Below are 25,427 nucleotides of genomic sequence, written 5' to 3'. Positions count from 1 at the left end.
GATGCCAAGCACAGTCAAGGGTGGTCCTAAGCTGTGCACATGGAGAGTGAACAGAGCATGAGAAGATAGATATAGACGGTGTGTTGATAAAGTCAAGTGAAGATGATATCGGTGCAAGTGATAAGGCGATCCGAAGGGTCGGGAGCGGAAGAGACTTATCGACGATCAAAATCGCAAAACGGAGTACACGCAATTGCTTGCTTAAGGTGTAAGCAAGTAACGGTGAGTCACGCTTTGAGAAACATGTAAAATGGTTTCACGATTTAGTCTCAAAATTATGTAAGGATAAAGTGCACGTGACATCATCGCGAATCTTACGTCGAGGCGAAGCTAAGTCACGAAAAAGCCACGACCGTTCGACGGACAGAGAAAAAATAGATCAAAATGCTCATGTGGTAGATAGAAGGCTATTGGAAGAGAGGGGTATTTTAAGAACAATAAATCTTAAGGGCTAAGAAACTTCCCTAAGCCTGTAAATAGAGAGACAAGACTGCAGGAGAGGTTTAAGCCAGTCATTTAAGTTTGTATGATAAGGTTTTAGAGGAAATGAGAGAGGAGAGTTTGACCTTTATAATAGATGAGAGTTTTTTATGAGAAAAATATTTTATAATATATCGAAAAGTGGGTAGACTTATGCAAGAAATAAAGTGTATATTTCCTCCGATGCTTGTGTTCATCTCCTTCTAGTTTTCTTTTATTGACTCCCTTATTTTGTTGCGAGTTTTTTCTTTTTTGTTGTGTTTTTCGTTTTAATTGATGAGATGAGATTTTTCCACCTTGGATAATTGTTCTTTTTGTTGCTAGAGACATCAAATTCACATTTAGAATTGATATTGAATTACATTGCCTCTAGATTATTAACTTAGAGGATTTCTTTTTCCGGTGATCTTTTCGATTGGTTCAAATGTTTCTTCTTTTTAGTTGCTATCTTCTGTGGCGATGACCCGTTGAATGATTTTTTAATGAAACCTAGGATTCATATACATCCATGAGAGCCATATATTTCCTTGAAAAAATTTATAGCAACACATTTCTCACTGGTTTTTACTTCCACTCTTAATTTTGATGTGCGTTGGGTGATTAAAATAGAAGAAGACCATAAATTTTTTTTTTGTGATACACCTATTCAGCCCTTTAGTCGTCATTCTCAATCCTACATGTTGTCATTACAAGAATTACAAGAAGAAAGGGAATGATCATTTAGCTAGCAATTAGATCTCGTGCACAAGAAGAAAAGGATGCCATCATAGGGAGCTACCATCTCGTCTTCCTCAGCCTCACACAACTCGCTCGGTGGGCCAATTTTGGAGTCGCTAGCAGGACTGAAGAAGCTGCAGGAGGTGGACCTCGCTAGCAACATGCTCAAATTAATGTCTCGGCCTGGTGGCAAGTATTTCATTTACTATCATGGGCGGTCATTATTTTGTTTACCGACCACCAATTGTTGTCTCACTGAAGCACCGCCACGTTCTGATTGTTCATGCGCTCTCCCCTCACGTTACCCATACGGATACCTCTGAGAGCTTCGGTCGCAAACCTGTGTACGATGTCGGCACGATGAGCCCCTATGGCCACAATGATAGACTTAACTAGCCCTTTGTCATATGAATGTAGGTTTAATTCACATCACAATCAACAATTGGCGATATCCCGTATAAACATTGAGAGTTACAACTTCTGCATAGATCATATTCAATTCAAACAGTTTCACTAGTATGCTTATCTGTCAAGGGCAACACATGGTACATAATAGGAGGTTGTTTGATTACTTGTCACAACTTACCAAGCCACACGTTAGATGCTTCACACGTACTTAGATGTGTGTTTGGTTCAACGTCATAATTATGGCTCATCAAACTTTCTTATTTTTTGGTCTTACATGTTATAGATTCATTTTGGTACCAAACTTTGTCATAATTGTGATAGTTATTTTCTTCGCTATACTTTTTTAGCAACCACACTTTACATGACTTTAGTTATAGCAAAATTAGACGCCAACCAATCATGCCGTAAGTTTATTCAGCTTTTGTGCCTCCTATTTGATAAAATTTGATCACACTTGACACTGCTATATCTTTGTTGTGTTGTAGGGTGTAAAAGGCGAATTCAATTCACAGCTCGTGATCAATTTTTTAGAGATGTGATCAATTTGGCTGGGCGGGCTCTTATGTTTTAAGAACCGTGTCTAATGTTTCTCTCGAGGCCGAGGGAGTGGAGGGCCGAGTTTAATCGCAACGGGAGAAAAATGGGGAAAAAGGAAAGCTGGCTCAGTTGGTCTCACGCGCCACACGCCGGCCGCCGCCGTCCCGTTTCAAACCGCGCTCCCCCCAACAACTCCCTCCGGAAGCACCCACTAGCTATGACGCTGCTAACGGGCCCTCCATTTCTCTGGCCCCACCTGACATGGAACCAATAGGGCACTAACAGCAAAGACGCGGTAAGCGTAGCATTTTTTGACCAAAACTTTTCCCTCGCAAAGCTCGCGCCTCCCGCCGCTCAAAACCCTAGCCCCCTTCAAATACCCCCGCTCTTTCCGCCTCCAGCAACACATCTCATCCATCCATCAGCCACCGACATCCCGGACCCACATGGCAGCCACACGCAAGCCCCGCTCCCCGTCCACAGCCGGAGGCGCCGACCACCACCGCTTCCTCCGCCCCGGGGCCCTAGCCCGCCTCCGCGACGCCAGGCTCCGCCGCGGGAGTCGCACCTCTCGCATGCCCCCGCCCTCATCGCCGCCGTCTCCGCCTCCTCCTCCTCCTGGGGCCGGAGACGGCGAGGGCGGAACGGTCATGCCGTACTTCGTGCCCGTCTCGAGGCTCCTCGCGCCGCGGTGTCCCCAACGGAAGAAGCTGACGGCGGCGAAGTCCGTGGTGATCTTCTCGCCGCCGCCGCCGCCGAGCCTCGACCTGCCCGTCGAAGCGGTTATCGAGTTCCTCAACTCGCCGGACATGGTGGTAGCCGCCCACTAGAATGTCTCGCCGTAGTGTTGTATTAGTCGTGGTAGGCTTGTAGATTTGGGGGATCTATTCCTCTCTTGCTTCAATAGCTTGGTGTTTACATTTTTTTTCCTTGTTTGTACTGATCCTGATGTGAAAACAAAGACAAAGAAGAATAGACCTGGTGTGAAATGCGAAAATGCAATAAATCGAGGGAAATAAAATTTGCAGTATGATGTGCAGTTCCTATTTAGTTTATGATTCATCCATTGATACATGTGAATGTGATCTCGTTGATCCATGTGAAGATCCGGGTGGTTTCCCTTTTCTCTACTCTGGATTTACATATGACACCTAGCATCTGGCTAAGCCTAGTATGCTTCTCTGATTGTAACTACACACATGATGTTAAACAAATGGCACTAGTCAGAGTTGCCTTTGAGTTAGCTTTGCTCTTGTCCTGTTTTACCTTTAATCACTTACCATTTGTTGATATGCCAGTTCAACTTTATTGCATTCAGATTATATGAACTCTTTTAGTTAGCAGTTCATTCACATCCTACTGTTTATGGTGAATTTTGGCATACCTCAATGTGCTCTTATGGGGCTTGCAGTGTTTAGATGGTTAAGACATGGTCTGCATCTAAATTTCCTTGTTTCATTGTAACATCGTTCATCATTGTTGCCTCTTTTGATCTTTACGGTCATGTGTCACCTAGGCTTGCTCAGTGACTAGCAACTTATTCATCTGCAACCATCATCCTCATCCAAAGTTATCATGCTTGTTCCATGACCAGAGGTGAATGTACATCTCTTACTTGTTATGTTAAAATTATGCCATGCAAGACTCGTATCATTAACATTATTTCACCATTGTTTCATTTCAGACCAGCTGCTTGTAGTTAGTTGATGGACTGCATACTGTCATCTCCTGGAAAGAGGCCAAAAAGGAATGTTGCTACTTGCCTACTTTGCCTCTTTGTTGTGTTCTGCACATCCTTTTCAGTTTATAAACAATTGCAGTAGTGAACCAGTGGGGTTGAAGGTATGATAAGACAAGTGCAGGACCGATTCCCAATAATAGGTTAGATTGAACAATACCAATTCCTTTTATTCCAAGGCGAAGATTCAATCACTTAGCCAACATCAAGAAGCTATTGGCACCTTGTTGAATCAAAATAAAGAAACCATCTTTGATGATTTTGTCGTCAATTGAATTATACCACCTAACTTACATATTACCATCTTGAGTTATTTGTTTGACTGTTCCATTGCTGCATCTTATGTTTGACATTGATCTTCAGGAACTTCTCATGCTGAATTTTGTATATATCGTACTAGACTACTAGTTGTGTTGAACTACTTAATTTCGCAGCTTGTTTCTGACATCCAAATGAGTTGCCTAGCGAACACTTACTCACTTCTCGCTATAATGAAAATACTGACTGCCTTTTGTTGATGCGCAAATGCTCCTGTCATTTCGATTACTTCATGCTCCCGTCATTTTGATTACTTCCCTAATAGGAGCCGTTTCAGGCCTATACCCTTTTTGTCTTAACAATTTTTCTCTGCTGGTAGTCTAGCTTATGGGTGTAATGTGTAACTATCTGTGTCATGAGAATGATGCTTACATTATTGCAATCTCCATGAAAGTATTAACAAATCTCAAGTTTCGGATTGAGTATAGCTTGCTAATAATCTTAGAAGGACATGACATGAAACAGAATTGATAACTATGTTTCTAGTTCAACACTTCTACTATTTCCTGTTTGGACGAAATATTTCTTGTTCTTATCTTGTCACCATTTGTGGACCAGCTATGTGGCCATGCCCTTGAGTAGTATTAATACTGTGATACTGATGTGATGACCCCAGGACTATTGTTTATGCTGAGTCGATGCTTGCTAATTCTATACAACAACACGTCAACACCCCACTTTATTATTTTGTGCATTTCATTTGCTCTGGTCTCCACTTCACAAATATTTAGGTACCCTAATTTGGTCATTCTGCGCTTGCTCTATTGCATGTCTTAATGCTCAGTGTCATATACTCGTGCGTTTGCTGTTTTGTCGTCCATGTTGCTCTAGGGGCTGCTCACTGAATTCTGCAGAAGTTGCCTGTCTGAACATGGAAGCATACTGTTAGAATACTAGCACTATCTGGTAAAACTCGCTGTTTCCATGATCTTGGAATTTTCTGATATCTAACCAGGTTTTAACTTGCACACTGAAAGAAACTTCAAGGTGGAATAGTTTTTTTTTTCTTTTACAGAATTATCCAACGTCCTGCATCTCTGCTAACTGTGAGTGATATTATCTTTCAAAGGATCGTTCGTACAATCATATTCTCTCAGTTTGAGTGTTGGAGTTATAGCATGGACCTGACAGAAAGAGTAGAGGGTTCTAGTCTGCTGGGCCTTATGGATTTCAGTGTAAACTTTCTTGTTTGTCTTGCTGTTGCATGTAGAAGTTTTCGTGATCACATTGAAATACTTTACCACTTCAAAGGCACATAAAATTCTATATTCCATTTTTTTAGTGTTAATAGTTTGGTCATTAATTTCTAATTGTGTAACATCATGGGTGAGTGAAACGTTTTTGAAAGGCTTATAGGAGTATTTCTGGTTTGATGTTACATTGTTTATGATGAACAAAATTAATTATTTTGTTAGGCAATGTATTTGACTCTTGAGATGCCATTTCCCTTGTGTCCCAACTTTTCGAGAACCCGTTGAGTGTTTACTTAGACGATATACCTTTACTTGCTTACACTTGGCAATCAGGAGCAGAGCTAGGATAAGGAGAAGCCACACCACTTCCTGTCATTTTACTGAAAACTGGAGAGGAAATGCTAATCAACGAACTGATTAAGACCTAAACGTGCAGTGAATCAAGCACCATCTGCTAGAAGCCTCGTGGACCTTGGACAGCAAAGTGAGAAACGGAGAAGGTGAGTACATAAGCAACTCACATACGTTTCTTTGTTTATTTTTATAAGGAAAATTATCACTACACCACTATTTCATTTTGCTAAAATACCGCTAAACTATCTTAATAACATGTGAAACATGATCCCGTATGTTATAGACACATTATCAATATTTTGATAAGACTTTATATAAGTTACCTACAACTTAGATACCATTGTTAACAGTAGGCTGAATGAGATCTCGGTTCTACCCATACGCACCCAATATCTACTACTACTAGCATCTTTTGATTAAATCTGTTCCTTTTTCCATAACAGATCCAACATGTTTATAACTCTCAATTATCTATATCATGTGCTTGGATACGCTCAACGCTACACCCTACTCTCTATCGCCGTAGAGGTCACAATCTTGATAAACCAAATCAGTGTTATATTGTAGGTGGCAAGGAGATCAGCCCAGAATGGTGAAACTAAAAAAACAAAAAAGAGGAGTGAGATCTACGCAGAATGTTCCGGAATTTGGCAGGGAGATGCCCAGCACATCCAGCGCCATGCGAAAGCAACACGACTCGTCCTTCGTCCGTCAATCCGAGGCCCCGTTCCATATCTTTCCCGACCAAGAACAGCCGTCCGTGGGCACTACCCTGGCCCACACCTCTCTGTAACCTTGTAACGCAGCCCGGGCCCGCGCTCTAACGGGCCCCGTTGAGATTGTTGCCTTGCATGCGCCTCTCTGCGCGTGGGGGCATGCCTGAGCAGCCGATGCGAAGCCCCAATCCCCTCCACACACTTCTTCTCGCAGAAATCTTTCTGGCCGCAAGAAGATGAGGGCGAAAGTTGAGACAATCCCAATAAAAGATCGCTGAATTTTGCCACACAATCACACATGCGCGCACGGGAAAGCAAGAGCCTTTCTTTTTTTTCGATCGAGCGGCCGAGCCTTTCTAGCGTCCAGACAGCGCGGCTGCCGCATTTCGAGGCTGGAGTTATTAAATAAGAAAGAAAAGGGGCAAGCAATTTCTTTTCTGTAGCGAGGAGAGGAGATCGGGGGAGGGAGGCTTTGTCGTCGGCAATGGAGATGGCTCTCTGGGCGCACAGCCCGCTCTGCTCCCGGGGTCGGCCGGTGCTCGTCGTCCGGCCGGCCGCCGTCGCCACTGGCCTCGCGCAGGTGTGTTCTGAGTTGTTCGGTTCCTATTAGTTTTGTTTGAGCTTTTGCTTTCCAGTCCGTGTTGTTCTTGGGGAGGGTTTTGATTGGCACCATACGGGAAAAATCATGCGCTTTCGGAATGGGAGGTGAGGTGGGCTGGCCGGTTGCTTGATTGCCTTAAGTGTCAGTTTCTTTCCATTTCTTGAGTGATTTTTCGGGTGTGGAATTTGTTTCAGTCGATCTACTACGGGAAAGGTTGCTCCTTCAGGGGCTTTATCGTCTGAGGTGAACTTCGTGACAATTTAGCTCCCCTTTTGAGCATTCTTTGGTTCTTGTGGGTTGCAGTTACAGTCACGGAAGTGTTTATAAATTTGGGCATTTGGGTTGCTATGGTTTGAATTTCGAGATACTTGAGGTTTATGCTCCAGTAATGTTTTCAAAGTGCATCCGAGTAATAGTTCAGAAAAAAAAAGGATTCTACTGCATCAAAACATTTACAGTTTTCTACCATTTTCTGACAATTTCCTACCATTTTCTGCTACAGTCCATCATAAGGTGCAGCAGACTTACAAGAGGCAGGCTTGTCCGATGCATGGCATCAAGTTCAGGTTTGAGGAACGATTTTACTAAAAGCCTGAGTCTATTGGTCATAATGCTCAGCTCATGTTTTCCTAACATCTCATTATTCAGATTATCCTAGGAGGAATCCAAGGAGAACATCGACCCCTAAGCCTAAAGGCACTGCTTCTAGAGGGTATGCCTCAAGACCTACTGCGGAATCCAGCACGAAGAAGATAGAACAAAGCAGCACCGATGAAGGTGATCTTAGCAGAAGCAATGGGACACTCCGTGGCGAAGCAACAGAGCAGACAAGTACTGCAGAAGAATCTTCTGAGGTGGAATTGCCAGGAAACGTTTCGAGCAGTGCAAAAAAGGAGGAGGTGGATGCTGATGAGGAAGTTGGGACCAAAGAAGAGGCTGACCAAAATCAATCTTCAGCTTTGTCTTCCACATCCATGGATGATGAATCAATTGACAGAAAACTTGATGAGTATCGTGGTAAAATAAGTGCACTAGTAAGTTCAAAACCTGAACCTTCATCACTTGCGAGTGTTCGTGGACAAGACCAATCAGTCGTGGGTGTTCCCAAAGAAAGCCAGTCGTTCTTTGAGGCCATCGGAGGATATCCAGCAAAAGAAACCATCATAGTTAGTGGACAGGATATCACTGAAGCAGCAGAAGAAAAAGCAACCAGCAAGAATATTGAGAGAGAACAATTTGATTTGTCAGAAGATGGGGTGGGGATTAGTAGTGATGCAGAGGAAGAGCTTCCGGTTGCTGAAGATGAATTGAGGATAACCAGAGATCAAGAACAATATGAACCAGATATGCAAGCACCAGTAGAGGATGCCGTGGATCCAGAAGTGCTAGTGAGGAGGCTTGAAAAGCTTGCTGATGAGAATTATTCGATTGGGAACAAGTGTTTTGTTTTTCCTGAAGTAGTGAAGGCTGATTCGATGATCGATGTTTACTTAAATCGTAGCATGTCAGCCTTAGCTAGTGAGCCTGATGTTTTTATAAAAGGAGCATTCAATGGATGGAGATGGAACCCTTTCACTGAAAAATTGCATAAAAGCGAATTAAGAGGGGATTGGTGGTGTTGTAAACTCTACATTCCCAAGCAGGCATACAGATTAGACTTTGTATTCTTTAACAGTGGCACTGTCTATGAAAACAACAATTATAATGATTTTTTCCTTGAAATAGAAAGTGACACAGATGAACACTCATTTGAGGACTTCTTGGTTGAAGAAAAGCGAAAGGAACTTGAGAGGCTTGCTGCAGCAGAAGCTGAAAGGAGAAGACAAGCTGAGGAGGAGCGCAGGAGGGAGGAAGAAAGGGCTGCAATGGAGGCTGACAAGGCACAAGCTAAGTCTGAGATTGAGATGAAGAAGAGTAAATTGCACCAGACATTGAGTTTGGCCAGCAGATATGCTGATAACATATGGTACATAGAACCAAACACTTATAGAGGAGGGGACAGGGTTAGATTGTACTATAACAGAAGCTCGAGACCTCTAATGCATAACACTGAGATTTGGATGCATGGAAGTTACAACAACTGGATCGATGGACTCTCAATTGCTGAAAGACTTGTCAAGTCATATGAAAAAGATGGTGATTGGTGGTATGCAGATGGTATGTTTCATACTTTGCATCCCTTAGGATTCATGATACTCCCTCTGTTCGATTTTAGATGATGTCCTCTTCTTTCACAATATTCATCATCCTAGATTTTACTTTGACCATTACTTGTTATATTACATATTGACATAACACAGTATTAGAAATTCCTTTTAATGAAACTCTAGTGTTACAGTGTTCAATATGGCCAATCTACATAGCTCTAAAATTTGGATGGCTATATTTTATAAAGTTTGAGCAAAAGGTTCTAAAACGTCATAAAAAAACAATGGAAGGAACCATTTAATTTGGCATAGATTGTACTGCAACAAGTTAAAATTGTCCAACGCATAAAAGAAGTATGGTAACTTGAAATCCTTATGTGTTGAAGTTACCTACTGAAGGTTGTTTATTCAGGTACATGTTATGTAATATGTATTTATTTTAAGATCTATCTTCTGCTTGATCTTTGGTGTTTAGTTGCTATTTGTCTATTGTGCATAAAACTTACATTTGACTTAACTCCATATATAGTTACATTACCCGAAAGGGCATTGGTTTTGGACTGGGTTTTTGCTGATGGGCCACCTGGGAATGCAAGGAATTATGATAACAATGGACGGCAAGATTTCCATGCTATTGTTCCAAATAACATATCAGAGGACCTTTTTTGGGTGGAAGAAGAACATAGGATCTTTAGACGGCTTCAGAAAGAGCGAAGAGAAAGGGAGGATGCGGATCGAATAAAGGTTAGTTCAAAATAATCATTGCATATAATGGATCAATGTACCTATTTGTACTTGGAGACTTATCAAACAAGAAGCAATGATTTTGACACTCTTTCAACAACATAACTCAAGGAAGATCTTTCTATTGTTGCCTTTTTTTCCACATAGGCTGAGAGATCTGCAAAATTGAAAGCTGAGATGAAGGATAAGACTATGAGGGCGTTTCTGCTCTCACAGAAACACATCGTGTACACTGAGCCACTTGAAGTACGTGCAGGAACCACTGTGGACGTGCTTTATAATCCTTCTAACACAGTGCTGAACGGAAAGCCAGAGGTTTGGTTCAGATGTTCCTTTAACCGTTGGACTCATCCAAGCGGTCCCTTACCACCGCAAAAGATGGTGAATGCAGAGAATGGTTCACACTTACGAGCAACAGGTGTGTGTGTACTTACATTATATCATAATATCTTTTTCTTGGACACATTTTTGAACTAATTTCACAATCAAGTAACCAAAATGGCCTTTCAGAGTAGTTTTCCCCAAATCTACTTGTGGAATCTATCTTGTATGGTGTTGGACCTCAATGGATTTGGATGAACTAGTTGATATACTGTTAGGCACTGGAATACTGTTCAATCGTGGTACTGTTCAGAAGCGGTACTGTAGCACGTGATTAGATTGGTTAGCAATAGAGTTAGTTAGATTGGTGTGTTAGTTTGAATTAGATTCAGTTAGATATAAGATTAGAGATCGGTTAGTTTACATCAGATCAGAGTTAGAGATAAGTTAAAATTGGATTTGAACGAGGACTTTGCAGGCCTATACAAGGCACACGGCCGACACCCGTTGTAATCAAGTAAGAAAAATCAATGTAATCCCATCCCCTTCTCTTATGGCTCCTCCAATGTTGTAAGTCTCTCCAATTTATAGTCCAATCTCTCCCCTAGCAGTCAACGCCTCCCAGCTATCCTCCTGACAGATGATTATCCTATCATTTGGTATCAAAGTTGTCAGGTTCCGAATCCAACGAGGGTTCTATTGCTCGAGCCGTGGAGGGATCTACATCGCCATGCCTGCCACCACAGCTCGAGGACGAGCTGTCTTGCAAGGAGGGGTGAAGTTGTTAGGTGCTGAAATTATGGCTCACGCGTGGTACTGTTCAGCCACGGTACTATGGTACGCGATTAGATTGGTTAGCTATAGGGTTAGTTAGATTGGTGTGTTAGATTGAATCAGATTTAGTTAAAAATAGGATTAGAGATCGGTTAGTATAAATCTGATAAGAGTTAGAGATAAGATTAGAGATAAGTTAGAATTGGATTTGAATGAGATCTTTGTAGGCCTATATAAGGCACACGGCTGCTATCCTTTGTAGTCAAGCAAGAGAAATCAATCTAGTCCCAGTCCCCTTCTCCTATGTCTTCTCCAATGTTCTAAGTCTCCTCAATCTATAGTCCCTCCCTTAGCAGTCGACGTCCCTGGCTATCCTCTCAGTGGATGATTATCCTAACATATACTTTCATAGCGGATATCCTCCTTTAGTAAGTTCTTTAAAATTCTGCTGGAGGAGACCAAACTCTTGCTCCATGCATTATACAATCCTGATAAGCACTGCCACCTTTTTCTCAAGCCTATGAAAATTCATTTTTACCACATGTTTTTGAACCATTGTTGCCAATATTGATCAATATTTATTGTTTCCCCTTAAGTGATATGCTCATTTCTCAGTCAGGGTTCCCTTGGATGCTTATATGATGGACTTTGTTTTCTCTGAGTCGGAAGAAGGTGGAATATATGACAATAGGCATGGGATGGACTATCATATTCCTGTGTCTGATTCTGTTGCAAAGGAACCTCCTATGCACATTGTGCACGTTGCAGTAGAAATGGCTCCTATTGCAAAGGTAAATTTACATTTGCCCCATATTTTGTGATGCACAAAATGATGGCATATCCAACAATGACCAATGTGGGCACAGGTTGGAGGTCTTGGCGATGTTGTTACAAGCCTTTCACGAGCTGTTCAAGATTTGGGCCACAACGTTGAGATTATTCTTCCGAAATATGATTGTTTAAACCTAAGCATTGTAAGTTTGCCTACTGATGTGAATCATCCTGTTCCTTCTGTTCTCTTTCTTTTTCTCTTTTCCTTTTCTTTCTTTTCAGTCCTGCGGCGCCTTTTTCACTTATGATGAAGTTTAGTTCCTTATAATTTAACAGCACATAATTCTACTGTGACACAGTGAGTGTAATGTTCTGTGGATTGTTTCTTTCTTAACTTGTAATTTCTTGGAGGATTAAAATTAATTACTCCCTCCTGTCACAAAATACTGGTTAAAAGGTTGCATGCAGTCAAACTATTTAAACTCTGGCTATCGATATTTTTATTTAAAAAATTGAGTTTGGACATTTGAAAATAATATGAATAAATTCGTCTCAGAAATTAGTTCCATAGTTATATAATTTTGTTATGTTATATAATTTTGTTACAATAGAAATTACTTTCCAAATTCACATTTTGGAGCTGTGTTGATGTCTAAAATGACCCCTTTTTTTTACTTGATGAAGTATGCTTTCGATATTGTTTCTGCATGTTAATCTGCAACACCTTTTATCTTTTTCATATTTACGTGTGAGTAGTTCCATAGTCTTGAGGTATCGATTTTCCTCATCAAGTTGCATTTCTTTTGGCACAGGTGAAGGATTTACATTACCGTCAAAGTTTTGCTTGGGGTGGTACAGAGATAAAAGTATGGTTTGGTAAGGTTGAAGACCTTCCTGTTTATTTCTTGGAACCACAAAATGGGTATGTAGCACCTTATTCTCCACTTTACCAGCATATTCTATTTGTCAGTTGTCATTGACTGCATTGTCATTTATTTTGATTTCTTTTAGCTGAGTACTCTTTTGTAGTCTTGCCTTGTGTTTCAGTTGATGATGTCCTCAGAAAAATCTGAATGTTGCCTCTAATAAATCTTTTATGCTGCAATAGGGTTTGCTGTAAGATGCTGTTCTATTTTAATTCAGTGCATTGATTGGTTTCTTGTTTGTATTTTTGTTCTATCTTGTATTGCTGTGCCTCTCATCATTGAGTTGAGCATGACTAGAGTTGTGTGGAAATTTAACTCTAGATCATATGTTGACATTTCTTTCTGCAGGATGTTTTGGGTTGGATGTGTCTATGGGAAGAATGATGAGAGTAGATTTGGCTTCTTCTGTCATTCTGCTCTGGAGTTTCTCCTGCAGAGTGGATCTTCTCCGGTAAGTACAAGATTTGTTCAGCAAGACCTCTTTTACATTATTGATGTTTATCTAGGTCTTTTCCCATGACATTTGCTCTTTCCTCATGTCGTTGGTGCATGATGATAGTTTATTCTGTTATCTCATCTTATGCTAATAGTGGAGTCATTTTCCACTTTCTATTTACGAAATTATTTCAAACAGAAGCTGTCTTTTTTAAAAGCTGTGGACTGCACGTGTTCTGTTCTGTTACCTTGTTGGTTGCTCTTTTTCCCCTCAACTTCTCATGGGGTTGATGTGCCGTTATTTTGGCAGGATATCATACATTGTCATGATTGGTCAAGTGCTCCAGTTGCTTGGCTATACAAGGAACAGTATGCTCTTAATGGGCTGACAAACGGTCGGGTTGTATTTACCATCCACAATCTTGAGTTTGGAGCACATCACATTGGCAAGGCAATGACACATTGTGATAAAGCTACAACTGTGAGTACCTTTATTTTCTTTTTTGTTGTTGTTTGTTGTACAAATCCTTCGTATTGCTCAACCATGCTCCTGTTTATCTGATTTGAACTGTTTTGGCATCCCTTCCAGGTTTCTGACACGTATTCGAGGGAAGTGGCAGGACATGGAGCTATTGCCCCTCAGTCCTTCAAATTCCATGGCATTCGAAATGGAATTGATCCCAATATTTGGGATCCATATACTGACAAGTTTATTCCGGTACACTAATCATCAATGAGTGCATTCATACATATTTTGTATATATGGATTTAGCCATTTACTACCTGCTTTGATTTTGTGAACTTGCGGAAACAGTGCAGCTGCAATTACATTTCCTTTTATTTTATCCTAGGACATCCTATTTATTTTCTAATTTGTCTGGGAGGTTACGAACATCTCAAGCTTTGCGAAGCTGAATAATTCTATTGCAAATAATTTGAATTTGATGTCTGTTTACCACTACCACTATCAGACTTCACTTATGTTGGCTATAGACCAATAATTCAACCTTTTATTGTGAACATTTTCTAGCTCAACTTTTTTGCTGCATTCTATTTCAGGTCCATTATACATCCGAGAATGTTGTCGAGGGCAAGAGTGCTGCAAAAAAGGCATTGCAGCAGAAGCTTGGATTACAGCAAACTGATACTCCTGTTGTTGGAATCATCACTCGTCTAACAGTCCAGAAGGGAATCCACCTTATCAAACATGCAATTTATCGAACTCTCGAACGCAATGGACAGGTCTCATCCCTTGCTCACAGATATTGCTTGCAAGTTTGTCATTTTATCATTTATGCTATGTTCAGTTCAGAACTGAAGCATGTTGTCTTTCAACAACAGGTGGTTTTGCTAGGTTCAGCTCCAGATCCTCGCATACAAGGTGACTTTACAGACTTAGCCAGTAAACTGCATGGTGAATATCATGGTCGGGCGAAGCTTTGTTTAACCTATGACGAGCCACTGTCGCATTTGGTTAGTTTCGGATCCCCTGCCAGTAGCCCCTTGTATTAGAATTGGAAAATTGATGAGTACTGAATTTATGATCCTATTGCAGATATATGCTGGTGCGGACTTCATTCTTGTTCCTTCCCTCTTTGAACCTTGTGGTTTAACTCAGCTTATTGCTATGCGATATGGATCCATCCCAATTGTTCGAAAAACTGGAGGTGAGTATATGTCTGGAATGTTTATATTCCATGGCATTGCCTTTCAAGTTGACATTAAAAGGTGTATCGTGCATTCTGCAGGCCTTTATGACACCGTATTCGACGTGGACAATGATAAGGATCGGGCTAAGGCACAAGGCCTTGAACCAAACGGATTCAGTTTCGAAGGTGCCGACAGGAATGGTGTGGATTATGCTCTCGACAGGCAAGTATAATCAATCAAGAGTTGCACAAACTGTAATGTTGTATCATTATTGATTCCATCTGTCGTCATTTTATTTCAGAGCAATAACCACATTTTACGACGCTCGCGATTGGTTCAACTCCCTTTGCAAGAGGGTAATGGAGCAAGATTGGTCATGGAACAGACCTGCTCTGGACTACATGGAACTGTATCATTCTGCTCGCAAAAACTGAGACCTTAATGACGGGGAGAACAGATTTGGTTTTCCCAGGTTTCAAGCATCAGTGAATGTCCTTGTCGGTACCCATTCTTTTGTCAAAATAGCAATGGGGAGAAAAGAATACTGGCTTCTACATCCCCGCCATCCGTAACAGCTCACAGCCCTCTGCCCAGCGATGGCTTGAGTTTACAACAACACTGCACATTTTGTGGCACGCAAAAGCTCATTCAGGTGAAAGAACAGTTTTGCAAACATGTATCTTTGTCGGGTGCAAATATCTTTTACAGTTCGTTAGTCTTTCAGATGTACATATTTTGCATGTTAAGCTGTAGATTTTAGAGTCGATGCTCTCTGTAGTTTCTGAAGACACAACTTCATACTACCAAATAGTATATGATGGACTCAATAACCTGCCTTCTCGTGTTATCTGCAAGTGTCTGCCACTGTCAGCGTTAACCATCGAGAAGCAGAAGCTTACCTGTGCACTTATCTAACTTCACCATCAACAGTTATGATGCTATAATGCTATGTTTAATCTTGGTTAAGTTTTCTGCATTTCTCACAGACCTCTGACCCAGATATTACAGTACAATGACATGGGTTCATACATGACCCGTGGATAGTGGGGGGAAATTTGTGATGAACCCGACCCGCGCGGCCAACATGACCCCCTCTCCACCCGCGGGGCCATGCCGCCAACACGAGGGGCCATGAACTCCCAGGTTCTCGATGTCACGCCGGCTGCCGAGTTCACCTTATGCAGCAACGTGCTTCTGCCCTCTGCTCAGCCTCGTGAACGTACGCGGCCTCACACTCCAAGACAAAGTGTTTACCCAGTCCCATTCACCAAACAAGACACGAGAACATTATCGCTACTTAAAATCGTACTTATTCAGTCACCAATCGTGCATATATTACCGGTACGTACAAGCACAAGCCCGGCTACTTGTCGAGCTCTTCTTCGCGACTCCAACCACGTATAGGCTCGTCGATAGAAAAGGACCACACCCGGTCTCCCATATCCCATAAGCAGAGACGATAACACATACTAATGCTTCACTTAACGTACTCGATACTGACGCCGCCCACGGTGACCACGTCGCCGGCGCACCTCGGCACGAGCGACACGGTTATCGTCTTGTCCCCGTCAGCTCCGATCTCGTCCAGCAAGTCGGTGATGCCGAACCTCGCCACCGTCTTGACCGAGCCGGCCTTCTTGTTGTTGTGCCGGATCACGTGCGGCGTGAGCGCCATGCTCCCCGCGCACTCGGCCGCCGCCGTCCCGGCCCCGCCTTCGCACTGGTTCACGTACACGTCGAACTTGACGTACCTGGAATGGTCGGCGATCTTGATCCCCTCGACCACCAGCACCTCCTCCTCCTCGGCCTTCTGCTTCTGGCTCCTGGAGACCCTGGGCCTCGTCACGGCCACCCTCACGGTCTTGTCCAGTTTCGCCGGGAGCGCGCCCGTGGCGGGCACCGGCGTGCCGGCTGTCTTGGTTGGCTTGGCGTTCAGCCACGGCAGGCCGACGTCCTGGTACGTGTAGCGCAGCGCGGCCGTATCGAGGCAGTCGCGGACGCGGGCGCGGACGAGGCGGGCCTCCTCGTCGTAGAAGAGGAAGCTGGCGTCGAGCCAGTCGGGGTCGGTGAAGTCGGTGTTGCTGGGGCTGAGGCCGCGCCAGACGTGCCACAGCCGGTCGATGTTGCTGTGGAGCGCGAAGAACACCGGGTCGCGCCCCGCGGAGTAGAAGTTGCCCATGTCCTCGCCGTTCGGCTGCCTCGGGTCGCCGACCCAGCCGTGGAGCGGGCCATGCGGCACGTTCTCGAGGGAGCCCGCGCCCGGGTCCGGCGCGTCGCCGGTGCGGTAGGGTTGCCCCAGGAATAGCTCCCTCTTCTTGGCGCTCGAAACCATCTGATGCATGTGTACAAATATGATTGTGCGTTACTCAATGATCAATTTCGCCCAGGTTAATTTGGAGTGTCAATTTTGTGCATGCTGTGTACATATTATTCTGTATACTACTATACTGGCCTGACGGTACATAAACTTCAGGTTCTGATCAGTTTGCTGATCTCTTGGCATGTTGGGGTCGGTGTCACTGAAGTCGAGATCAAGCAACGAAGGTGGCTGATGAGCGGGGCTGCGCCTCTCGTCATACAACGGCGAAGACTTGTTGGCATAGATCGCCGGCAGCGTCATGCCGCCGGGCGCGTCCCAGTTCCAGAACGGCAGCGCAAACGAGTCGTCGCCAATGAGCTTGCCGAGAATTCTCTCGTGGAAATACGTGTACAGCCTGCGTCCAATTCGTCAAAGCAGTGCAACTTAATATCACTTTTAGCACACAGCACAAAAGGTGCAGCTCGTCCAATTTGTCAAATGCATGAAGCTGTGCACACTAAATTTATTAGTTACCGATTTGATCGGTACACCAAATTGAAATTGCACAAAGGCATGCTCGTACCTGTGCCATGGGAAGAAGAACCAGCAGTTGTGTACTTGGATCTCCAGGCCCGGGAACCCGACCTGGTCGTACGCTCCGTTGCAGTACGCGCAGTGCACCCGCGCTTGCTGCACGAAGCTGCGAGGATCATCGTCGGGCAGCTTCTTCATCAGCGCCACGGCTTTCTCGTACTTGGCCAAGTACTCCTTGTCCGCCAGCTGCGCCGCCGGGCGCACCCGGAGCGGCGAGGACGCCGGCGGCAGCTGGAAGTCGGCGATGCTGGTGCCGGCGCGGTACGTCATGCAGCAGCTGGGGTCCGCTGCCGTCGCGGGGATGTCGGGCGTCTGGCAGTTCTGGAGGTCCGCCTGGATGGGCGCCGCGAGCGCGCCAGGGTGCGTCGTCGCGAGGCCGGCCGCCGCCCCGCCGAGGCCGAGGAGCACGTCGCGGCGGTCGACGCGGCCGCCGGTGGCCCTGCACGAGAGGCGCGGTGGTTTCGTCGCTTTGCTCGTGCGGAGGAGAAGGTTGCAGCCAAGCGTCTGGAGGCTGCATGGCACGCGAGGGTAGGTAACAACACTTCGTGGCATTGCGGCGCTCTCCATGGCGCTGCTCGAGCTGGACGTACTCTGTTGTGAACTCGTGATATCATAGCCGTGCCATGGCGTGCATAGTGCTATTATATATACAGTGCGTGCGTGAACTCATGTGCTTGGTTTCACTGTTCGTTTACGTTCGATGCTTGAGCTGCACTCACTTGTACATGTGTCGAACTTGGGATCGTTGGCACTTGGCAGGCACGTTCAGTCACGGTACGGGAAGAGAGTGCACGATAATTACGTGCATTGAAGAAGCCAAGAAATATGGTAACCAGTAATTGAAGCGGGGTTGCGACATGACATGGCTAGTACGTACTACAGACTAGAGAGGTACTCCTCCTACGTAAGAGACTAGTTAGGTAAGATGTGCGGTTAAAGTGGATCCTGTGGCAGCTATAGGAACGTAGGGTGCGTTGGGTTTGTGCTCAAATCAAGTTTGCTAGAATTCGTTTAGACCCCGATAAATTGGCACTCATGTGCCAAGCCAAAATTCGGGGCCATTTATGGAAGAAAAAAAACGCTTTTTTTTGTTGTTGCAAAACTAACCCACTAACCCAAAGCTTGGCCACACCGAGGCGAGCAAATCAAGGCCCTGTTCTTTTCTCTCTCTTTTGGAATGGGGTTGGAACTATATTAAAAATGGAAAAAATGCATACTCATATTACATCGAGGTCCCTGAGAAATAAAGGAACTACAAAAACAACATAACCATGTCCTCTTCTTCACCTTTAGTAACTTACGTTGTTCTTCACATGTCCGCACAATAGCTCAACGAATCAGATCGTCAAAACCGGATTGAGTCAAAACTTTTTCCAACTCTGACAAGAAAACCTATCTATAGGATAGCCGCAGTAGCCAACGTCTTGAATCTAACTCCTCGCTGGAAGAGGTTAAGGATCAAACTCGCGTCACCTTTCTCAGATTCACAAGATCTAGTAGCCTAGAGAAAAATCATACCATTAGATCTACCAGGACATGATCCGCGAATTAAAGTAGGCACAATTCATTAGCTGGATCTCTCGCTAACCTAGTCATGATGTCCCTCAGCCAAGGTTACATGGGCAGTAATCTTGTTGGTTTTGAGTTGGGGAACGACGTAGCCATATAAGAAGGACGCCACAGATTGAGTTGCAAAAACATATAATCAAAGTGGAGTAGGCCGAATCGAGTTGGGGAAACTCATGTCGACTTGGAGAATGGCCGTACTGAGGTATATGTGTTTCATCGTATTGTGTTCATCTATAGGGATTGTTTGGTTTCTTTAGAAGCTTATCTTTCTTCTTCTAAAGGTGCAATATCAGGATCCCGCTGAAAACAACACGGGAAAAAATTCTATACGGCGGTTATATAGACGCCTTCTCCTACATTACTTACATCTATCTTCAATATTAATCTCAAAACAGTGTATCTTGTCTAAATAAATAATTATTATATATGCTTATTACTTAACATATATTATCAGTGTTAAGTAAATCTCATCCACCGCTTTGAGATCTACGTTGAAGATAAATGTCGGCAATTCAAACGGTGCTGTAAAAGGAGGCGTCTGCAGCATTGTTTTTTTCTTCCAAAGAACACCGATAACTCTACAATATCTTCGGGTCAGAAAGGGAGATCCATACATCTGTAAAGTATTATTACGACACGATGAAATATAAGTACTACGTGTAAAGGATGCGCAGGTACTCGAATGCTAATTTAGCTTTGCTTGGTCGTGCTCTGCGGTTCAGAGTTGAGATGGCTATGGAACGAATGAACGGCAGGACCATTTTGGTCGACCTTGGTTACTTGAGAATCTTTCTTTGTGATGACACACACCGCTAGCCATTCGTTGCTTGTGCTTCTACCTCAATATGTATCGGTGAAACGCCCAAGGAGATGGCGCCAAACCTGACCACATCGCCGCTCGGAAAAATCGCTCGGTACCATCCCTGCCGACCTTTCATCTTTTTAGAAAACAAATAAAATTTTGGAAAGGACATAAAATTTCGAAACCAATGCTAAAAAGGAAAATTAGCCCTTTGCAGAAGGGGCACGCGTAGTCCATAGAATGGGACTGTGTATATGATAGTTTTTTTTTTCAGTCAAATTTTCAACCACTGGATTAGATAGAACAAGCTATAGATGTACAATGCCTTAACGAGTTGCTTCTTGTTTGTTGTGTTTGCAAATTGATCGAACCTAACAGATCGGCCACTAAACAAAAACAGCTATAGAGCCTGTTTAAACGGGTCCGAGGAAAGAAGGAGAAGATGCACGAAACACAATTGCGAGAACGCTAGGATTAGAATAGGTACAACACCAACATCGTTCAGCTCCAAGGATTGAAGTTAATTTCATCCTCTGCTGCAAGAATGAATTCGATTGATCGATCTTAGGGTCTGTTTGCGGCTGTTAAGCTGCACTGGGTAGAATCTAGTTAGTTAGAGTAATATTTGTTATTCTTTGTGTGATTTTTACAAATCATAAAAAGAAACTTCCATCTAGCAACTGCACATTAAAAATAGAAATAAATAAGCACTTTTGAAAGGCCACCGCAATGCCAAATGGAGCCGTAGTCTGGTGTAACTGAAAATGATTTTTGAGCAGCGATTGGATATAGAAATTTACCAAGCAATAGCACTAAGTTTTACTGAGAAATCGGTAGTTTCTCGGGGATTCCAAGACCGAATTTTTTTTATTTACACCAACACTACTTGAAAATATCATTAAAAATGATTAGAACTCCAATACAAACTAAACACAACTCATATATGAACTATTTGTAACTGTAGGTATAAAAACAAACAGGTGTTAGAAGGTCTAATAACACATGAATTTTTCTTACACCAAACCCCAGCCCCTTGAGCACAACTCACAACGAAATCCTATGGCTATAAAATTAAGAGTTGAAGCCCCCTAAAACACTGAGTAAGATTTAGCATTCGTGTTAACAACTACACTTTAAATTAAAACCAACCAAGAAAATAACAAACCCTAAGACAACAGCACGAGCTGTCGCCTTCGATCACCCAGCAGTAGAGGCAAGACACATACGCAAGGTCACGACGAATACAATGTGAATAGAACAAATCTGCACCTTTCAATTAGTCCAGATTAGTAGAAAGAAAAAAAGAAGAAGAAACAGCCCAGAAAATCCTTACTCAACTCCCTTCGTTCTCCCTCCTCTTGCTTGAACTCGCTGAAAGACATGTCACTCTGAACTCTCCAGGGAGAGGACACGACAGCACAAACTACAGTAAAGAGGACCTGACTACCGATGCCTTTGGGCTAAATGATCCACAGGAGGAACCCAGATTTATCGAGTGTACTAATCGTAATATTGATCCAACGCACCGAAATCTGACCGATTTGCTAAAAAAAACTAGTTAACAAATAGATTCAACTATGAGTACTGGTTGGAGTCATCAACCGATATTGATATGGTTTTCTGATTCAAACTTTTTAGGTAAAAAGAAAAGCAAGAAATTTGTTTTGCAACTAGAAGCACTCGAATAATCACGCTGCTCTCGTACATGTCCTGGGATTTTTGCTTGTATGTGGTAACCATGACTCGAACTCACGACCTCATAGCGGACGCTGGCGCGTGACCGCTCTAATCATCTCGGCTATACTTCATTCTCGATTATAATAACAAAATCAATCATTTTGACATCTTCTGACCGAATGTATTAATGGCTATATGGACATCTAAATGATCTCAAATAAAAAACTGTTTAACTACAAATTTGTAGATCTTATCGAGAGCTATAATTTTCATATAATGTTTGTCTTCACCGATTTTGTATGAGAATGTTATGAATTTTTAAGATGAGTTATCATTAAATACAGCTGAAATTTTGTTAAGATTATTTGTTTTGGCTATTGAGTGCAATGCATGTTAAATTGATCTCTAGATGTTAAATTTTGAAGAAATAGATCATGTTCTATTTGCTAGCTGAAATCTAGAAATATTGTCATATCTATGATGTATTCACTAAACAATTAAGAGCAGAACTTTAACAATTCTGGGACCAATTGTTATTCAATATATGAGGACAACTTTTACATAAATTATGTTCTCTGTTGTCCACTACTTTTCGTATACATGATGAGAGATACTGTCCTTTATGTCTTGTTGTCTTTTTATCTCAAGATCATGTGTAATGAATACTCTTGAATATTCTCTTGTATTTTGATATGTGGTATAATATTCATGCTTTTAAAATACTAGTTGGTTTGGCAATCTAGTGCAATACTAGTTCAGAGAGTATTAATATGGTTTGTAGTATATTATTTTTGCATATTCTCTGAAATTTAGAACTGATATGATATGATATGTTGTTCATTGTGGTCAGCAAAGTTGAGTGTTATACTGTTGGGAGGAATACCACGAATAAATTAATGGATTCAAAAGAGCATGTTACAACAGATACAAATCCAAACATGAAGCTAATGCGGTATACAACAGTCAAATCATCTAAGCCTGGTTATAATCCTAGTTCTGGTTGTAATCGTAATTATTTTGCTATGTAGGATGATGTGACTTGTAAGATCAATGTGTTAATGTGTTATCGCGGGAGAGGTACAGGGATACTGGATTGGCTCAACTCGACCGACTTTTCGTGGGGTGACCTTTGAGAACTATTATGTATATATGTGTGACATGAATTACTATGTATTAATGAATGTGCCTTTATTATTGATTTATATTACATATGTCTTATTGTATGCATGTATTGAGGAGAGAGAGACAGAGAGGAAGAATAGGGCCAGAGTAGAAGGGGGAGGCACAATACTGTTGGCTGAAACCACCAGTCGTTTCTGATATCCAGGGTATCACTGTCTGCTGAATCCTTCAACCGATAATGATAACTTCTTTCACTCTCGATTCACGAAGCTAGCAATGATAGTCCCTAAATATCACTGTTCGTTACTCACTGTTAAATGTAAAACTGACAGTAAAAAAAAGTTTAAAGACGGTAATAAAGAGAGTTTCTATAGTAATGACGCCGAAGCGACGTCACCAGGCCGGCCGCCGGTGGCCTTGCATGAGGTGTACCGTGATGGTTTCCTCGCCTTCTTGGTGTGGAGGAGGAGGTTGCAGCTAAGTGTCTGGAGGCTGCACGGCGTACGTGCTGCGAGGCGTGACGACACCTCGTGTCATGGTGGCGCTCTCCGTGGGGCCGCTCAAGGTGAATGTGTTGTGAACTTGTGTCTGGTACCGTGCCATGGATTATTAGGGGATACATATAGAGAGCGTGCGGGCATGATCGGCTAGTGGCTGTTTATTTTTTTGACTGTTAGTAGCGTGTTACGTGTCGAGGTTTAATTGGTTCGTTGGCAAGTACGTCTAGCTAGCTCCTCTCGAAAAGAAAGTAATGTGATGCACGGCAGGGTAGTATATAGATAGGTTGTCTGACGCGAATTAAGTTCACTGAATACACACCAAACTGTGACATATTTAGACGCATTTTAACTTAGGATACGATGTATATATGTGCAAAGAATGGGCTTCTCTTATGCATGCTAGCTAGTAGCTACCACGTATATCGCATATATATGTAAATGTAATTAACTCTTGTCAGTATCAGCTACCTTGCGGGTGCACGAAGTCAAGATCTAGCCACATTCGATCGGTTAGTTCCAATGAAAAGCTAGGAAAACTGACAGGTGAATCGGTCTCGAACTGGCGACAGCACTTTCCAGATCCTTGCGGTAACTTCCCCATCGGAAGAACTGATGATAAGGTGCAGTTGGTACTTGGTAGCTGCTCTCTTTGCATCTTACACGTAAAGAGTCGAGATGGAGAGAGCATTTGCACAAGTAAAGAGTCGAAAGGCTCGAAAGTTGTACTTTTTATCTAAAAAGATAGAGGTGGTCAGGTGTTGAATTAGATAGCTAGATACCTGCTACGAGTTTTGAGGTTGGCGTTCCGGGTTGGAGTGGCCTTCGTCCACATTTGGATGCTCTACAGCGACTACTGACGAAGAGCTAGCTTGCACCAGCTCGTTCAGTTGCAGTCCAACTAATAATCCATGCAGCCAGCAAGCCAAGGATGTGGTCTATCTTGGTGATGAAGTCCAGGACTCGGATCCTAGATTATGTAGTGCGAGATCTGTGGGGTTATTTTCCAAAGATGTCAACAAATGTGATGCATGATACAAGTGGGTACACCGTACATGTGAGGTATATACGCATCGTCAAGATGAGCAAATATAGTTATACATACCATGTACTGAAGCATGTCAACGCTAGCTAAAATATGTTAGCCAGCTAATGCAATTTTTTTAGAGGAAGGTAGGATTTTATTCATCCAAGTGCAGGTCAGGTTTACATCTAAATATACAGGAGGATCGACTTTAATGCCGACCTGTGCTAAGTGATGAACCCTTCGTGCATAACTACACACTGAAAAGCTTTTGATGTAACTTAGGGTTTGTTTAGTAGAACTTTTTTTAATTTAAATTCTCTGCGGAGAGTGATTCTCTGCGGAAAATGATTATATAGCTAAAAGTGATTTTATAGTGATTCTCTAGAATAAACTATATGGATAAAGTGATTCTGTGTGGAAAGTAAATCAGAAGAGCTGTTTTTTCAGCTCCCTAACTTTTAGTTCATTTCAGATAATCACTTCCACGGATTCCACTCGTAGAACTAAAAACTGAAAGCTGTTGTTTGTCAAATTCTTCTGATTCTAACTAAGAAAATACTCTGAAAGCTACAGTCATCATGTATGAGCACCTTGCCAACACGCTGGTATTGTATCATTGTTTTTTGAGTGGAGATGATAACATTCAGGCAGTCAGATACTCAGATGCAACACAAACACATCGACTGACTGTCTGCAGCTCACTGCCCACAGTCCTTAGCGCAGTATTGCAAAGTGGCGATGCGAAGAAGATAAGGGCCTGCAGCATATTGGGCTGAGCATGACAAATTCCTTGATTAATTGAACTTTGATTGAATTGGGCTTGTCCGTTTACGAGATACAGGATTAGCTTGGGCCTTTGGTTTCTTTTTCTGAGATGTTGGGCCTTAGTCTTGTTAGGAAGGCTATCAAAACTCAAAACAAAGCCTGGTTCTTTAGCGAGATAGACACCCACCAAGGCCGGATGCTGTAACAATCATTTCTCCCATCTTCTATTTCTTTTATCTTTTCTA

At 42.7% G+C, this 25,427-nt stretch overlaps 3 protein-coding genes across 4 annotated transcripts; 2 read left to right on the top strand and 1 right to left on the bottom strand.

The window, feature by feature from the left end:
• Positions 1 to 2,541: 2,541 nt before the first annotated feature.
• Positions 2,542 to 3,162, top strand: LOC133923663 (protein STRUBBELIG-RECEPTOR FAMILY 3). Its single transcript, XM_062368952.1, has one exon. It carries the CDS (start codon positions 2,589 to 2,591, stop codon positions 2,970 to 2,972), a length of 384 nt encoding a protein of 127 aa, XP_062224936.1. The 5' UTR covers positions 2,542 to 2,588; the 3' UTR covers positions 2,973 to 3,162.
• A 3,443-nt stretch (positions 3,163 to 6,605) lies between these two features.
• Positions 6,606 to 15,677, top strand: LOC133925027 (starch synthase 3, chloroplastic/amyloplastic-like). The gene is made up of 16 exons (XM_062370832.1): positions 6,606 to 7,041; positions 7,565 to 7,628; positions 7,711 to 9,219; positions 9,739 to 9,953; positions 10,101 to 10,371; positions 11,664 to 11,839; positions 11,915 to 12,022; positions 12,632 to 12,741; positions 13,094 to 13,196; positions 13,491 to 13,661; positions 13,770 to 13,898; positions 14,240 to 14,422; positions 14,522 to 14,653; positions 14,736 to 14,847; positions 14,929 to 15,052; positions 15,132 to 15,677. The coding sequence occupies exons 1-16, from the start codon at positions 6,946 to 6,948 to the stop codon at positions 15,262 to 15,264; spliced, it is 3,636 nt and encodes a 1,211-aa protein (XP_062226816.1). The 5' UTR covers positions 6,606 to 6,945; the 3' UTR covers positions 15,265 to 15,677.
• A 392-nt stretch (positions 15,678 to 16,069) lies between these two features.
• LOC133925028 (polyphenol oxidase, chloroplastic-like) lies at positions 16,070 to 18,542 on the bottom strand. Of its 2 annotated transcripts, XM_062370834.1 has the most exons (4): positions 17,713 to 18,542; positions 17,283 to 17,544; positions 16,830 to 17,162; positions 16,070 to 16,653 (listed from the first exon to the last, which is right to left on the bottom strand). In XM_062370834.1, exons 1-4 carry the CDS (start codon positions 18,288 to 18,290, stop codon positions 16,399 to 16,401), a joined length of 1,428 nt encoding a protein of 475 aa, XP_062226818.1. In that variant the 5' UTR covers positions 18,291 to 18,542; the 3' UTR covers positions 16,070 to 16,398. The 2 variants fall into 2 exon arrangements, with proteins under 2 accessions (XP_062226818.1, XP_062226817.1); XM_062370833.1 differs by having other exon boundaries at positions 16,070 to 17,162.
• Between the last annotated feature and the right edge of the window lie 6,885 nt (positions 18,543 to 25,427).

Source organism: Phragmites australis, chromosome 7, assembly GCF_958298935.1.
Source record: "Phragmites australis chromosome 7, lpPhrAust1.1, whole genome shotgun sequence".
NCBI lineage: Eukaryota > Viridiplantae > Streptophyta > Magnoliopsida > Poales > Poaceae > Phragmites > Phragmites australis.
The sequence above is the reverse complement of the archived record's forward strand: the minus strand, read 5'-3'. Positions and strand labels throughout refer to the sequence as shown.

Bases quoted from the DNA above. Each gene is read 5' to 3' on its own strand.
- LOC133925027 (XM_062370832.1), top strand. From the start codon at position 6,946: ATGGAGATGGCTCTCTGGGCGCACAGCCCGCTCTGCTCCCGGGGTCGG. The intron at 7,629-7,710 runs GTTTGAGGAACG...CTCATTATTCAG, and splicing joins ATGCATGGCATCAAGTTCAG to ATTATCCTAGGAGGAATCCA. The intron at 14,654-14,735 runs GTTAGTTTCGGA...ATCCTATTGCAG, and splicing joins ACGAGCCACTGTCGCATTTG to ATATATGCTGGTGCGGACTT.
- LOC133925028 (XM_062370833.1), bottom strand. From the start codon at position 18,290: ATGGAGAGCGCCGCAATGCCACGAAGTGTTGTTACCTACCCTCGCGTG. The intron at 17,545-17,712 runs GTACGAGCATGC...AATTGGACGCAG, and splicing joins TTCTTCTTCCCATGGCACAG to GCTGTACACGTATTTCCACG. The intron at 17,163-17,282 runs GCCAGTATAGTA...CACATGCATCAG, and splicing joins TGAAGTTTATGTACCGTCAG to ATGGTTTCGAGCGCCAAGAA.
- LOC133923663 (XM_062368952.1), top strand. From the start codon at position 2,589: ATGGCAGCCACACGCAAGCCCCGCTCCCCGTCCACAGCCGGAGGCGCC.